Source organism: Acinonyx jubatus, chromosome B4 (genome assembly GCF_027475565.1).
Source record: "Acinonyx jubatus isolate Ajub_Pintada_27869175 chromosome B4, VMU_Ajub_asm_v1.0, whole genome shotgun sequence".
Taxonomy (NCBI): Eukaryota; Metazoa; Chordata; class Mammalia; order Carnivora; family Felidae; genus Acinonyx; species Acinonyx jubatus.
This window is the reverse complement of record NC_069387.1, coordinates 36,607,483-36,624,288: the sequence shown is the minus strand read 5'-3', so window position 1 is coordinate 36,624,288 and position 16,806 is coordinate 36,607,483. Positions and strand designations below refer to the sequence as shown.

Sequence of the window (16,806 nt, the reverse complement as noted above, 5' to 3'; positions counted from 1 at the left end):
TATGACTAGAATAAGAATTGCTTCGGACACAAGAGTTCTGCCACCACACCTACTCGTCACTGCACACAATTCCCTTTTGAGTTCTCTACAAACCAGAATTTTCTGGTCCCTGTGCTAACCTTGGCCTATTTTAGAAAGTTTAGACTGACCTCTCTCACAAAGCTTCTGTAATTTGGGAGAAGAAATTTGGGGTTTGACCTGATGCTGACATCCTAGCCAAGCCGGAGACCAGAGCCCACCCCATCAGAGGGTGAGCATGATGGAAATGATTTTCCTTTTCAGGTGTGGTTTTGCAATGTGACCCTGGGGCATTCTAGACAGGTGCCAGGGCTGAAGTGAGAGAGCAAAAGGACAGTGAAAACCATCAGAAGAACGAGTGAGCATCCAGTTAAATTGACATGACAATGAACAGACATTGGCGGCAATATTGTGCCACTAAAATTATACCTCAACCTATATACTTAGCTCTGGACCTCAGGGAGAATGACAGCCAGCTCAATTGATCGAAAAAAGAATTTGGGTCTCAAAGTCTGGCTGCTGCCTTGCTGTGATATCATTAGGAGTCAAAAGGGATTTGGAGCAAGCAGTCTGAAAGCAGACTCTGGGGGTGAGGGATATCTCTGTGCCGGGGAGGTAACCACAGCAGGAAAGAGACAGAAGAGGGAGAGAGAGCCACAAGGTTTCCCACCCTCCTTATCCCTGCCTACCCCTGCACCTTCTCACCATAAGTAGAGAAAGAAATGATCTATTCATTTTTTTGTAAGTAATCTCTACACCCAATGTGGGTCTTGAACTCATGACCCCAAGATCAAGAGCTGCATGCTCTTCCAACTGAGCCAGCTAGATGCCCCAGAAATGATCTCTTTAAGGTATAAGAACATAGAGTGGGAAGAGGAGGGCAAAGAACTGAGGTACGCAAAGTGATCTCTTTCCTTTTCTGAATTTCTTTGGAATTCACTGTTTGGACCAGAAAATCAGCCTTTATGTTGTTAGATCTCTTTTTCTATGGAATATCTTTTCTCCTAGACTAAATGGCATGCTCTCTGTGTTATATCTCTCCCAGTTCCCACATAATAGATAGTTCAAGAGTTTGGTTGATGGAAATGGTTGTATGTGTTCTCCCAGGAGGGCTAGTCTTGAAGAGAAGATTGTGGCAGGGATGCCACCTGTTTCCATCACAAAGTCCTGAAAGTGACTCAGCCTAACAGCCAGTCTGGTTGCTCCCAATAAGAGAGAAAAAGAGAGAGAGAGAAACAGAGAAAGGCTCTATTTACCGACACCCTGATCACCTCCCACCTGCCTCAGCCAAGCTTGTCCACACTGGCTGCTCCTGTCTCTCAGTCTTTTGGAGAGAGAAAAGAGCACGGGAAATGTCACATCTATGGTTTGGAACTTTGCAGACATTTTCTTGGGGCTACTGTGAGAGAATTGTTCTTCAGATCCACCTTTTTTAAACGAAGTATACCGAAAGTTCTGAGGGATGTTTGCTCCTCAAACATTAATGAATGCTAAAATGGATTTTGTGGTCCATATTGAGAAGGCAAATTTCCCACTTTTGGAGCCTCACAGTGAGGTTGGGGAGTCTGTACATATCAGTGGGTGGGGCAGGCTGTCAGTTCTACTAAAGCTCCAAGCAGGATGGGGTTGTTCAAGACTGGGCTGGTCCAAGAAAACTTCATAGAGCCTGAAATAGACCTTGAAGCAAAGGCCAAACTTGAACAACTAAAAAACAAAATGTATTGGAGCGTGGTGAATGAATTCATTTTAGCTAAAGCATGTTTCATTGGTCATATAAAGTTGGAAAAGGTTTTGGAAAGCCTTGAATTCCAGATTTACAGTTTGCATTTTAATCAGTAAGCACTAAGAAGCCATTAAATATTTTTGAGCAACAGTATGAATATGTAAAAGAATTTTATAAAGACTATCTGGTGGTAGTGGAGAGTATGTTGGGGGTTTGGGGCTAATTGGGAAAAGTACAACAGTCCCTAAAGATTAGTGGACTATTGAGCGTCCAACTAAAATGTTAGCAGTGAGAAGATGAAACACAGTACTCAATTCTGTGAACTTCTGTCTTGGAACACTATTTGCATGTTGTCGGTCTGATTTAAAAATATCTGGGAAAAGGGGCACCTGGGTGGCTCTGTTGGTTAAGCATCTGACTCTTGAATTCAGCTCAGGTCATGATCTCATGGTCCGAGTCCCTCTCTCTACCCCATCCCACCTTCCTCCACCTCCTCTATCTCTCTCTCAAAATAAATAAATAAACAAACAAACAAACAAACAAACTTAAAAAATATCCGGGAATGCTTCTGATCCTTCATTTCTTTCATAGTCTCCTGACCATTTCCCCCAGGAGAGTGGAAAAGAAAACTGTTACCTGTTGACTGTCCTTAGGCAACTCTGCTCCCCTGGACCTCAATTATCTACCTTAAATCAGATAATAATTATTTTACCTGCTGGAAGGCAGAGAACTGGAACACAGAATATCTTGATGATCTTTTCAATTCTGAGTCCCTTTCTGTTTTATTTTTAATTCTTCTTTAGAACGCTCCATCTACTCTCCCCTAACAGCTACTTCATCCCAGTCTGGGAGAAACCATTTGGGGGTTCAGTCTGGGATACATACAACTTCCCCAGCATCTCTTGTTGATGTGGTTGAGTCTGGGACAGAAGGGTGTTCAGATCCAACCTGGAGGAAGAAACTGACGGAGTTCAGTGGTCATTGCCTTCCAACTAATATCATGCCTACTCTTGATACCTAAAGTAGGAAGTAGGGTCGTCACGGGCCACGAAAGGCCCTGGAGCCAAGCCTCAGGCGGTACCCCCAACTCTTCCCCAGCATGACCTCTCCCCCACTCCCCCACCCCGCTTCTACCCAGTTTCTACTTCACTTCGGCTTGGGGCGCACCACCACCAAATGCCTGGGCGGTACCTCAGTTGCCCTCGATCACACCAGTTTCGGATCAGAACTGGCCCCCTCCTGCACCCCAAACGTCCCGAGTTGGCGGTGGCGCCAATCTCTGGCCGCATCTCTCGCCACCCAGAGGGGCTCTCCCCTCTTCCTGGGGCTTCTCAGGGGCGGAGTCCACCTGTGCTCCGGGGGCGGGGCCTGGGCGGGGGCGGGACAGGTGGGAGTGCGGTCGCGCCCAGAGCTGGGAGAAAGAGCCGGAGCGGGAGGCGGCGGCGGAGGAGAGGCGGGCCGGCGCGCACCTAGGGGAAGCCTGCCTGTGGGCAGAGTGTGAGAGCCGGCGAGCGGGCGAGGAGGCGGGAGGGAGGGCGGACGGCTGCGAGCCTGCGACGAGGAGAGGAGAGGAGTGGAGAGGAGAGCCGGGCGCGGAGGACACTCGGGGGAGGAGGCGCCGGCTCGGCTCGCCGAGAGAGACCTGAGAGGCGGCGCGCGGCGCCCGCGCAGCCGGAGGGATTCCTCGCGCGCGGAGCATGAGCCGGCGCCCGGCTGGAGAGCGGCCGGGGGACACGGCCTCCGCGCAGCCCTGAGACGCTGGGCAGGGGCTGGGGCTGGGCCGCCGTGCGCCGGGGGCGCTGGGCCCGGCCGGGGGGCGGGGGCTGGGTGCGGAGCAGCCCGCGCTGGCGGCGGCCGCCGGGGCGCCGCGCCATGGGGAGCCCCCGGGCCGCGCTTCTCCTGCTGCTCCTGCGCCCGGTCAAGCTGCTGCGGAGGCGCTTCCGGCTGCTGCTGGCGCTCGCCCTGGTGTCCGTGGGGCTCTGGACTCTCTATCTGGAGCTGGTGGCGTCGGCCCAGGTCGGCGGGAACCCCCTGAATCGGAGTAAGTAGCGCCGGGGGGAACGGGGAGGGCGCGGAGGTGGGGGGAGACACGAACGTGGCCCCCGCTTTGGGGAGACCCGCCTCTCATGCTCAGACCTGGTTTCCAACTCATTTTCGTGTCCAGGTGCCCGGCGCCGCCCGGCTGCCTACTCCGGGAGAGAAGGGGGGCGTGGGGGGGGCCGGTCGCCGAGTTCCGAGCCCAGGCCTGCCCGCCGGGGACATCCTTGGGGCTGCTCGCTGCTCCCCTAGGAGGACGGCGGGGAGAGAGGCTCTCGCCCGCCCCGCGGGGATGCCGGCCGAGACGCCGGGCACCTCCATCCAGAGCGCTCGGCTTGCAGCCCCCCAGCGAGACAAACGCGCGGTCCACGCGCGGGCTGGGGATTTGTGCCCTGGGTGTCCTCGGCCGGTGTCCGCCGAGGCGGCGCGCTCCGGTTAGCGCGGCCCAAACTTTGCTCAGCGCCTTCTCTGTGGCTTGCTCCGTTTCCAGTCCTGCTGCGCTTTCTGGGGTTCTTTATTTTAACCATACCTCCAAGACCCCCCTCAGCTCCCCCTTCCCCTATGCCGCCCCCTCCCAGGCCCTTCCTCTTCCTTACTGAGCCGACCCCTCTCCTCGTTCTGGCAATCCCTCCAACTAGTTATGAGAAGCTCTCCTTGGAACGCTGCGGAACCTACTAAACTCACCAGACCCTGCTCTTGGAGACAATGCACGACACGGTGGACCAGGCAGTAGTTAGATTCCTACTCCTCTTTTTAACTTAGACAAAGCCAGTTAATTTTTCTGTGCCTCAGTTTCCTCCTAGGGAAATGGGAGGGAAAGACCTCTTCCTCGTTTTAATTCAACAGCCTGGCCATCCGAAGTTATTTTCAATGTACTGTTGATGGAGCTAACAAAGTAAAACTCTGAAAGTGTCAGGGACTGTAAAAGGACAGTAATGGCAGGAAAAAGGAGTGGAGAAACTCCCAGATGAGGCGGTTCCCTGCCCAAGCCTGAGGAGTTCTAGCACATTGTCTTCCATACCTTCACTTCCCACTTTCAGGAAGTTGTGAAGGTGTGGTGATGACATTGCGGTGAGAAGGTGCTTGGACAGGTCCTTGTGTCAACTGCTCTGCCAGAGTTGGGTGTGGTGCTTTGCCTCCTCCAGTGGCCAAAGAGAGGGAATTACTGAGGTCAGTAATTGAGCTGGTTCAGGGTAGAGACATATATTTACAGCAGAACCTCTCTGTTGAAGTAATTCTGGCTGTGAGTTAAGAGACTGGGGTTCCTGGTTCTGCCACTAGCTAGTTGGAGGATCATGGGGAAAATGACAGCTTCTCAGGTAGGAGAAAGTTGGACTAAATGATCTCCAGGGTCCCTTGGAGTCTGGATGCTTAGATTGTGTGATCTTTCCTGCTTGAGCCTTGTGCTTCAGCACATCATGAAGACAGCTCTGCTTAGCCTCAGCCCCACAGCTCCAAATTGGAGAGTTCTTCTGATGGCCAAAATTTGCTTTCCCATAGCTTGTTCTTCCCTCCCCTGAGCCTTGTTCTTTCCTCTGAAACACAGAGTGAGCCTACTCTTCTATACTGTGGCCACTCAGTCCCAAGTGGGCATGCCCAGTTGTAGTGTGTGCAGGTGGGAGGCCCTGGGAAAGGATCTCCCTTCTCTCCTTGGGACACCCCTTCTCAATGTGGCTACCATTTTGTTAATGTGGTAACCAGGGGGATCCTCTGCACAGATTAAAAACAGAGGAAAGCAGTTGCTTTGTGACCCTGAAGTTAATGATGTCCCTTCTTTCCTCCCACCCCCCAATACACTTTTCCCTTACCTCAAGTGTGCTTTCTCCTTGGAGACCAGAACTAGTTTGCCATCATGGTAATCTCACATGCTGGCTCCTGATTTCTAACTCCTGTTGTCTTTCTCATCCTTGGCTATCAATTCTTTGGGTCTGTTTGGTTTCCCTTCTAGATGAATCTTAACTCTCTGACTGAGTTTCCTTTTTTTTTTTTTTTTTTAAATTTTTTTTTAAGTAAGCTCTACACCCAGTGTGGGGCTCAAACTCACAACCCTGAAAGCAAGAATCATGTGCTCTACAGACTGAGCTAGCCAGGCACCCCCCCCCCCCAACTGGGTTTCCTTAATCTTTGTTTCCTTTCCCAAACTGACCCTTCCCCAGAAAAATGTTCCTAGCTTCCAATTCACCAATGTCTTTATTTCTCTAACCATCATTTAAAAATATATATATTTATTTATTTTTGGGAGCGCACAAGCAGGGGAAGGGCACAGACAGGGGGACAAAGGATCCGAAGCGGGCTCTGCACTGACAGTCTGACAGCAGTGAGCCCGATATGGGGCTCCAACTCACCACGAGATCATGACCTGAGCTGAAGTCAGACATTCAACCGACTGAGCCAACCAGGTACCACCCCAACTATCATTTTTAAAGAGAGCCCAAGCCTGGGTACTGATGGGTCATTTGTTTCCTCTTCTCAGCCTCTTAGAACCCCGAAACCTATCTGCTGTGCAGGGTGTTTTCATGCTGGGCTGTCCCATTGTATTCTACTTTTTCCTGAATTTCCTTTTGGAATGAGATTTAAACAGTGGCTGTGGTTTCTGGCTCCTTGTTTCCCATCCTTCTTTGTTTTAAAGAAGCCCAGACATCTTTCATCAAAGTCCTCTCTTGTCCTATAGGTCTTACTCCCAGCTCAGAACTCTTCCCCTGGAGGGACAGCAGGGGAGGAGGAATTTAAAAATAGAGGTAAGGAAAGTCTTGCTAGCATTCCCTCCTTTACACCCTGGCATACCAACAGCAACCAGGGCAATAAAACTTCCCTCCCAGGACTGCATCCGTGGCCTTGACCACAGCAACCAGAGTCCCATCTTGGCTCTGCTTCCCAACAAGCCACCCTGCCTCCTTTCTCTAGCAGTCCCTGCCAACTCACTCTACCATCAGCCTTCCTGTCATCTGTTAAGGCCAGCCTCCTTTACCAAGAACCTTTCATTTGCCTGTCCCCATGTGACGGGTACATTGATCTGATGCTGGAAGAAGTGTATGGAGAAATGGCAGTCACAAACTCCAGGGTGGCAAAGTAATGACAGGGGAGCATGCTTCCTGCTTCATCTTCATGGAATAACCCAGTAGTTTAAGATATGGATGATGTGCAATTTGGGCTCCATATGTAGAAAGAGATACAACCACAATTGGAGTAACTTTAGAGAAAAACAACCCAAATCTTTAACAGATAGAAAATGGGTCCCTTGGACAAAAGAATTAGAGCTGTTCACTCACTCATTTAAACAAATATTTATTTAGCACATACCTCGAGCAAGGCATTGTGCTAGGTCGCTTAGATATAATGATGACTAGATTATGGTTTCTGCCCTCTCAACAGCTGTCTCTCTAGGGAGAGTTCAGGTGCATATATAAAAATAATCGTAATATGAAACAATCATTAAGTTTTACAAATATAGAATCTAGATGTTACTGTGACACTTCTGGAAATGGGATGTGGCGCTTTCAGCTAATACTTCATGCAAGTGGTGACATTGCAGGAGATCTTGAGGAGTTGGTAAGATTTTAATGGATATGGAAAGAGAAGGCCATTCCAGGCAGAAAGCAGGGTAAACAAAGACCAAGGAAAAGTTAATGTTCGGGAATGTTGAGCATCTGGGTTTGATGAAGCAGAGAGTAGGAGGGAGAATATAGGATGGTGCTATATTATGAAAGACTTTGAATAACAACCTCAAAGACTGGTATTTTTTTCAGTAGATAAGAAAAAGCAGTTGAAAGTTTTAGAATAGGGTAGGTAGCATTATAGGATGGAACCGGCAAGGGTAAAACAGTGTTATGATACTTTAGTATGGATGATGCGTGAACAAACAGGGTACTGAAGGTCCCTTGCTGTGGCTGGCATTAACCCTTTAGCTGCTGAGTCATGAAGCTCTCCTGGGGACAGGTTAGGGTGGTAGTGGGACATTCAGAGGGCTTGGGGCACTCACTGTATACCAACATGTTCATAAGTATTTCTGAATTTTGGGGCACCTGGGTGGCTCAGTGGGTTGGGTGTCCGACGTCAGCTCAGGTCATGATCTCACCGCTCGTGGGTTTGAGCCCCGCGTCGGGGTCTGTGCTGATAGCTCGGAGCCTGGAGCCTGCTTCGGATTCCATGTCTCCCCCTCTCTCTGCCCGTCCCATGCTTATGCTCTGTCTCTCTCTGTCTCTCAATAAAGAATAAATGTTAAAAAAAAATTAAAAAAAAAGTATTTCTGAATTTTAATAACTGGTACAGCTGTACTGGTGTGTACCAGCTGAAAAGCAGCCCTGGGAACAGACTATTATTGGAAGTTAAAGACTCTCCATTCTGGCAGGTTTTAACAAGTTATACCCATTTGTTCAGATTGGATTAGCTAAATCCTGCCTGAGGGCAGAGGTCTGGACTAAAATGGTTTCTAGGTTCTTTGCTCTATAATTGACCTACTGCTGGGACTAACTTGTTGCTGGAGCCAAGAGATTGCATTTGGGCACAGAGCCAGGGCAGAATGATAGCATGCACCAGCCTCTTTCTAGATCTCACAAGGCTGGGTCTGGTATGTCTCCGTTTTAGTGCCAGGTTTACCTGCTGAACCCCAAAGTATTCTCAAGCCCAGGAATTAATCGGCTTTTGCTGCCTTAAATCTGCAACACATCTCTCTGGTTGGCCCTTGTGATTTCTGATTGACTTTGAATGGGCTGAAGCAGGCACACCCACAGATGTCAGCTCCTGGGGTCAGGGTTACCACAGCCATTCTGACCTGGAAAGGATACAGACCCTCTAGTAACTCAGGGCTGAACAGTAACCTGAGATGCAGGCAGACAGAGAAGGAGAAGCAAATGAGACCGATGTGTGGGCACAGCGGGGATGGTGTGGCTGAGGGTTGACACTCAGGCAGAGGTAAGTGTTGAAGGGAAGCACAACTGCTTCCTGTCCTCTGGGTGGCCTGGGACTGTGTTTCATGCTGTGCTGGCCGGACTGCCCTTCATTCCCATGGCACCTCTGATTCCTATTCCTGCGTCCTACTTATGTCTCTTTATGCTGCCATCCTGGCCACCTGGCTGTTGTGTGCATCTTGAAATCACTATCCAATTCTGGGCACACACTAGGCACTTGAATAAATACCTCCTGGTTATGGATGGTAAGCTCCGAATTTCCAAGCACCTGATATTTTCCACTGGCAGATACTTTGTTTATCAGTGACCAGTCCAAGAATAGAACCTAGGAATTCTTGTTCCTTGTACCATAATACATATAAACAACAATAGCCTTTCAACACATATGCAAAGGGTAAGAATTAAGCCATCGATGCTTTTTTACATAAGTGTGTTTTCTTTGGACCCAGTGCGGTCTGTACTTGGAACGCCATATGTGGCAGTAGGAGACCTTACCCAGACTTGGCCTCTCCTTTCCCTGGTCTCTTCCATTCTCCTTCTGACATGACCAGGCGAATTGCAGCAAAACACCTCGCCACCTCTCCTGCCCACGCCAGCCAGGGACCCTCAGTCCAAGTTGAAGCGCCATTCACCTGCTCAGGGGTGCTAAGGCTACTTACCACTCCCTGTCCTGGGAGTTGTTCAGATGCCCTGCATGGTTATAACTGCTTTGCAGCATGAGGTCTTCTGAAGCAACCACTTCTGTGCTGGTTTTAGGAGCTGCTGGTAGTTGCACTGCAGTAATTTTCCAGGCCACAGAGCCTGGTCTTGCCCTCTAGTGCTGAGCTTTATGAAGCAGAGCAGAGCAGCCGCCATAGCAGAGTTTGCTTTGGAAGGGGGCCTAGAGGCTGTTCTTGGAGTCTCGTTCTGTACCAAGTTCCACCAGTCTCAAAACCTACCCTTTTATTTTCCACGAACACTTTTACTTATATCCAAGGATGGTGAGGTCTAAACCAGGCCAACTGTATAGCTGAGCTTTCAGACCCCTTTAATCGTGTGATCCACAATTAATAGATTTATATGTTACCCAATATAAAAAAAATACTACTGGAAAAGGTGAGAACAGTTTGGATGTTGTATATAAAGGGCGTTGGGCTGAACATGTTATATATTCTGAGCAAACCATGATGGATAGCTCTTGAAATTTTTGCAGACTTTTAGGTTCTAACAAGTGCTGCTTTCAATGTTAGAAGTATCCATGAGACAAGCAAGAATGAATATTATTTTTATCCTTGTGATATTTTTGTATGTAATTTATTTTTTATGCTAAATTTTTAAAAATTTCTTAACTACTAACCAACTTAAAAAATTTTTTTTAAGTTTGAGAGAGAGAGCATGCATGTGAGCACGTGCGGGTGGGGCAGGAGCAGAGAGAGAGAGGGAGGGAGAGAATCCCAAGCAGGCTTTGTCCACACTGTCAGCACAGAGCCTGATTTGGGGCTCAATCTCATGAACAGCGAGATCACAACCTGAGCCGAAATCAAGAGTTGGACGCTTAACAGACTGAGCCACCCAGGTGCCCTTAAACCAATTTTTTTTAGACAATAAGGATACAAATCGTCCTTGTGGTCCCTGGCTCTGTGTGTGTGTGGGTGTGTGTATGTGTGTGTGTTTTGTTTTGTTTTGTTTGTAACTTTTCACTGAAGTATCTTATATGTTCAGGAAAGTGCACATATAAAGAAAGTACACATGTAAGTGTACAGCTTGAATTTTCACAAACTGAACATACCTGTGTAATGAGCACCCTGATGAAGAAATGGAATATTACCAGTACTTCAGAAGCACTCCTTGAATTCCCTTTCAGTCACTATCACAAGGACAGACTGATTAACTTAGCTTATTTTTATGCTTTGTGTAGAAAAATATGTGCTTTATTTTAAAGTTAATATTTATGATTACAAAAATAATGCATGTTCATCATACCAGATGACAGCTGTGTATCTAGAACACATTAACTCCTGTAAAATTACTTTCTTGTGCTGTAGGTACCCCAGTACAACTGATATAATAACTTAAGGAGTGGCCAATGAAGACCAAGAGCCTAAATGCTATGCGATCTAGCCCTATGAAACTGTCCATTAGGGGGCAGCCGGGTGGCTCAGTCAGTGGAGTATGTGACCCTTGATCTAGGGGTTGTGGGTTCGAGCCCCAGGTTGGGTGGAGAAATTACTTAAAAGTAAAAAATATACATTTTTAAGTTTATTTATTTATTTATTTTGAGAACGAGAGAAAGGGTGTCAGTGGGGGAGGGATATAGAGAGAGGGAGAGAGAGAGTATCCCAAGCAGGCTCTTTACTGTCAGTGTAGAGGCTGATGCAGGGCTTGAACTCACGAAACATGAGATTATGACCTGAGCTAAAGTCGGACGCTTAACTGACTGAGCACTCAGTCTCCCCAACTCTTTTTTTTTAAATGTTTATTTATCTTTGAGAGAGAGAGCGTGCATGCACTGGTAGGGCAGGGGCAGAGAGCAGAGACAGAGGGTCTGAAGCAGGCTCTGCCACTAACAATAGAGAGCCCCATGTGGGGCTCAAACTTGAGAACCGCGGCCAGATCATGACCTGAGCTGAAGTCAGGTGGGGAACTGACTGAGCCACCCAGATGCCCAAAAAATAAAATCTTAAAAAAAGAGAGAGAGAAATAGCTATGTTTCTTTTGAGCAATTTTTTTTATTGTCCATATAAATTGTATAACCGCCAGGTATTTTCCTTTGTGTTGGTTACTAGAAGACTTTAGAATTCAATTTTTAGTTCACCTGAAAAAAGTGTAAAAGGCTTTGTGACCTGCCTTTTAGTATCAATTTTATGCCTATACCTTTATTTTTTCTTTTCACCCCACAATGACTTCTAGTTTATGTCATCTTATATTCTATGATCCTTGTAAACCACTTTAACTTTTTCTGAAGCAAAGGCATAAAACAAATCAATATAAGTGCTGTGGTATATATAAAAACATGAAGAAGAAATTAAAAATCACCTGTAATCCCACTACTTTGATCTAGAGATTGTTGAAAAGAAAAAAATAAAGTATAATAAGCTGTGATAACCAGATGCTGGATTCTGGAATACCTTAAACAAGAATTCTAGATAAAAAAGCCAAAAAATAATTTTCCTGATCTTTTTTTATTTTTGTCTTTAGCTTATTTAGGTGCTGAAAAGTTGAATGACATTCAGAAATAAATTCTCACCTCTTTATGAGTGTCGTTAAAAGCTTAGAATATACTGACAGATGTTGGGGCCTTAGCCAGTGTCAGTGAAAAATAGTGACAGAAATACAAGGAAAATTCAATAAAGCTTGGGGCACCCTATCACTACTGTTAAAGCAACTGAGGAGACTGGTCAACAAGGCCAGGAACCTCAAGCTTGTATGCCCACCCTGCTGGACCAATGGTGAGACCATACACATGAAGACCTGTGGCCACTGCCCAGACAGGTGGCTTATGGATGCATAAAGTCACAACCATCAGAGATCCAGCCCCTTTACTAACAGATGAGAAAACACGCTCAGGGAAGAGATGTTATCTGCCTCCTCTACCAGTTTCATTCATTCATTCATTCATTCATTCATTCATTTATGTTTATTTTTGAGAAAGAGTGCGTGCATGCGTGAGCAGGGAAGGGGCAGAGAGAGAGGGAGACACAGAATTTGAAGCAGGCTCCAGGCTCTGTGCTGTTAGCGCAAAGCCTGACATGGGGTTCAAACACGAACTGTGAGATCATGACCTGAGCCAAAGTCGGATGCTCAACCAACTGAGCCACCCAGGTGCCCCTAATTTCTTCTTTTAAACTGTGTTCTTGTGGTGCTTAGCAGAGGCTATACATGCCTCCTACTCCATAGCAGGTTGAATTGTGCTTTGTGGTATCAAGACCTGGGAAGAGGGCCCAAGGAAGGGAAAAAGAGACAGAAAGGTGGGGTGGTTACAGAGAAATGACATTCCAAACAGACCAAGGATTTGATACGTAAATAACCAGAAATCGAGTGATGTGTATTTTTCAATTTTTTGTGTATTTTTCAATTTTTATTTATTTTCCCAATGTTGAATGGCTGCAGCGGTGATTCATTTTAAAACCTAAAATGTTTATGGAGCATTTACTTTCTTGTAGGGGACTGAGTGGGGAAGAAAGCATTGATAGTTCCTGGAAAAAATTATGGACTTTGAAGACGAGGCAGGGCTCAAATCCAAGCTCTGTTACTCACTAGTTGCAGGACTTTGCATAAGGTACTTAGTCCTTTTCAAGCCCCAGATGCTTCATCTGGGCAACGGGGGCAATAATGCCTTCCCTGTAGAGATTTTCTTATGACTAAATAAGATTTAGTGAGCCCAGCACATATTAGGTGCCCAGTTGGATTTAACATAAGCCTTGTACATATTAAGAGCTCAATGAATGTTTGGTCCCATCACTTCCCCTGAGTGTTTACAGTCAGGTAGGAATTAGAAAATGGCTGGGCAGGCAGGAATGGATAGATACATTCCTCAACTAGCCCTTTGCCAGTGTTTCTTCAGCATCTCAGTCCATGTCCCAGCTGTGCCCAGTCCTCATCAGTCCCCAGGCCATCCATGTTCAGCACCTGCCAGCAAATACATATTTTTTAGTCACCCTTATTTTTCTTCGGCACTGCCTCCATCTTTCTATCCCCATCCCTGGCAAAGATTTGCATTAGGGGGTGGGAGGGGTGGGCTAGAAGTCAAGGATTTTGCTGAGAATGAGAGATCTGTCGGGGATGGTCACGGCACACAAGCTCTGCAGTTGGCAGTAGTAGCCTGTCACTCTGCTGCATGCCCCTGAGTAGCACTCAGGATTTCTAGGACTGGAAGGCAGGAACATTGGGCAGTTATCATAGTTTAAATCCTGGCTCTGTAACTGACTTATCGAGGGTCCTTGGCCAAGTGCCTTTTCTTTTAGAGGGCTTCAGTTTCAAAGTCTTTGGAAGGAGATGCCTCTTTCAGGAGTAGGTTTGGAACCTCTCTGGTGTCACCAAGGGGTCAAAGGGACATTCTGACCCTGACCTTCCATGACTCAGTTGCCTGAACTAAGAGGTGGCAGCTATCCCAGTGCTACTGGCTACTTGGTCTCCAAGGTCATTTCTGACAACATGGTCTCCACACAAGCAGTTGCCTCAAAGATTAAAGGCCTCTCTGCTGAGATCTTCTTACAAATCCTCTGATCCACTCCTTTCCACCCTGCCTGCCAACCCTGGGTTCAAATGGATGCATGCAGGCATGTGCACATGCACACCCTCCCCTCACCAAACAGCTGGTCTCCTAACTCCACTCACCACCACCTCTGAGTCAAAGATTGGCAGGAAGAATGAGGACATTGAGGATTCCCTCATGAACCAGGGACAAAGTGTTAATGGAGCGTCTCAATTCTTGGTTGTCTTTTTTTGTTTTGGCTGAGTTGAGGGGCTGGAAAAAGGGAGAGGATGATGGGGAGATCTCAGGTGAACAACTTCCAGGGGAAGGCAGGGGAAACCGCACAGGCCCAATGAAGGGTAGAAAATTTGGAAGAGAAATCGAGAGGGAGGCATTACCCCATTTTCTCAGTTGATTCAATGACTATATTTTTCAAAGCTGTAAGTTTTATTTGGTTCTATTTCAAGTTCCTTTTAAAATGCTATTTAAATACTATATTCTTCCAGTTTTAATAACCTAAAACAAAATTGTTTTTAATGTTTATTTATTTTTGACAGAGAGAGAGAGAGAGATAGCAGAGCATGAGCGGGGGAGGGGCAGAGAGAGAGGGAGACACAGAATCGGAAGCAGGCTCCAGGCTCTGAGCTGTCAGCACAGAGCCCGACGCAGGGCTCGAACTCACAGACTGCGAGATCATGACCTGAGCCGAAGTCAGACACTCAACTGACTGAGCCACCCAGGCGCCCCAAAACAAATTTATTTTTTATAATCTATTATCTAAAGTTGTTGGTTGCCCCAAACTAAGAAGCTGCCAGAGTGTTAGTATCTGCTTGCTGCTCTGATGTTCAGTTCATTTTTTTTTTTTTTTTTTTTTTTTTTTTTTAAGTAAACTCTATGCCCAACGTGGGGCTTGAACTCACGACCCGAAGATCAAGAGTCAGATGCTCTACTGACCGGACCAGCCAGGCACCCCTCAGTTCTTCATTTTTTGGCCCCTGGAGATTTCTCTTACTTTATGGGATGCTTCACTATGTAAATAAAAAGAAGTTTGTCATATTTTGTCCACCATTTCTTAGTATTTCACTGTATTTCCCAAAGAGGAGTCCTTTGGCTTGAATTTTTAAGACCATTTCCAGCCCCAATGGCCTGTAATTATTGGGAGTTGTATGTACAAGAAAAGGTAATCCTGTAGCACAGAGGCTCACACGGTAAAAGGAGATGAGGTGGGTACAGTGGTTGTGACATGACTGGAGTCTCATGTGCCAGGCTGCTGAGTTTGGACTTGATGGGGAGCAACATAGATTTTTTTAATTTAATTTTTTTAATGTTTATTTTGAGAGACAGAGCATGAGTAGGGGAAGGGCAGAGAGAGAGAGAGAGATACAGAATCTGAAGCAGGCTCCAGGCTCTGAGCTGTCAGCACAGGGCACAACGCGGGGCTTGAACTCACAAACTGTGAGATCATGACCTGAGCCGAAGTCGGACGCTCAACTGACTGAACCACCCAAGCGCCCCTAGATTTTTTAAAGCAGGGATTTGATGTGATGAACACAGTGTTTTATTATTTTCATCCACTGATTTTACTTTGATCCTTCAGACATTTGTTGAATACCTTTTATGTCCTGGGAACTGTGATTATAGGTAGATTAAACTGTTGGAAGTTTGCAGGATGCCTTAGAAATAGAGGGACCACTCAGGTAGTTATCACAGCGACCTAAAGTATGGGCAGTGAGTGTCTAGTTGAGAAGGGTGACAGAGAATAGTTGAGACCTGTCAAAGAAGTGACGGAATTTGGTGGTAAAATTGATGTAGAAGGTGACAGAATGTTGGGTTGTAGGTTTCACATGAGGTTCTCTGGCTACACTGCCTTGATCATTTTAAGGGTGGCTCTGCACAATCAGCACCTCAAAAGATGTTCTCATGAGTAAAAAGTACTTTCGTTTCTCCGTACATTCTCCTCTCTGGGGCTATGATATTGTGCTGGTCCTGCAGGAGAATACAGTGGAACAGGAGACATTCATTCCACAGATATTTATTGCACCCTTCATATGTGCCAGACAATGTTCTAGATATTAGAATATCGAAGGGAACCAGAAATTCAAAGCCTTTGCTGTCATCGAGCTTACATTTCATGAAAAAAAGACAGATAATAAACACATAAATCAACAAAAGAATTTCAGATGGTGATTAGTTCTTGGAAGAAAATGAAACATGGTAATGGCACAACATTTCTGGGCACAGAGGTGAGAGAAAAGACGAGCTTGGAGAATGAGGGAGTGCTCTGAGAAATGACTTACCTAAAATAGACAACTAGGGGTAGAGGACATGCTTGAGCACAAAATGAGTGAGTACCTCAGGAATTTAGAGAATGGGAACTGGGTTAAAGAGGGAAAAATGTAGAAGGGAGTCATTGCTCATTCTCAGGTTGAGCATCTTCTTCCTACTGCCTCCCATTGTCCTGAAAACAATGTTCTTCTTTCACCTCCCTGGCAGGAATAGAGTCAGCCTTAGACTCAGTTTTCCACTGGGAGTACCTGAGAAAGAGGGGCTAGTCAAAGGCTCTGTCTGGGCCTGAGGAGAAGTAGTAGTGGTTGGTTTTCCTCAGGACAAACTTGGATCCCAAAACCAGGATCTGGGAGAGGATGTCCTATCCACAGTGCAATTGGAATCAACCTCTGTTCCCCTCCTGTTCCCCTTCCCTCATGGCTTTTTTTTTTTTTTTTTTTTAACCTCCATTAGTGCACTTATCAAAATCTGGCTTGCATCAGAGTTATTTATGTCTGTGTTTGTCTTCCCCCATGGGATAGTGAATTTCTAGAGTGCTGGACCTGGGCATTTTCCCCCGTTGTCTCCCTAGTGCAGAGTTTTTTAACCTTTTGTGGCTCGCATACCTTGTAGAATCTGATGAAGAAAGTGTGGATCCTCTCCCCAGAAATTTGCCTGCCCCC

The 16,806-nt window shown here is 46.6% G+C and overlaps 1 protein-coding gene and 1 long non-coding RNA gene across 3 annotated transcripts in view; both read left to right on the top strand.

Moving 5' to 3' along the window:
• Positions 1–3,266: 3,266 nt before the first annotated feature.
• The window catches only part of B4GALNT3 (beta-1,4-N-acetyl-galactosaminyltransferase 3), a 138,500-nt gene continuing 124,960 nt past the window's right edge, over positions 3,267–16,806 (top strand). Inside the window, exon 1 of one of the 2 annotated variants that reach the window (XM_027073995.2) lies at positions 3,267–3,782. In XM_027073995.2, coding sequence (XP_026929796.1) covers positions 3,614–3,782 — 169 coding nt within the window. In that variant the 5' untranslated portion in view covers positions 3,267–3,613. The remainder of the gene's footprint in view (positions 3,783–16,806) is intronic. The other variant, XM_027073996.2, reaches the window with a different exon arrangement.
• Positions 3,789–16,806, top strand: part of LOC128316332 (uncharacterized) — a 40,995-nt gene continuing 27,977 nt past the window's right edge. Inside the window, exon 1 of the long non-coding RNA XR_008300040.1 lies at positions 3,789–8,689. This is a non-coding gene — a long non-coding RNA (uncharacterized LOC128316332). The remainder of the gene's footprint in view (positions 8,690–16,806) is intronic.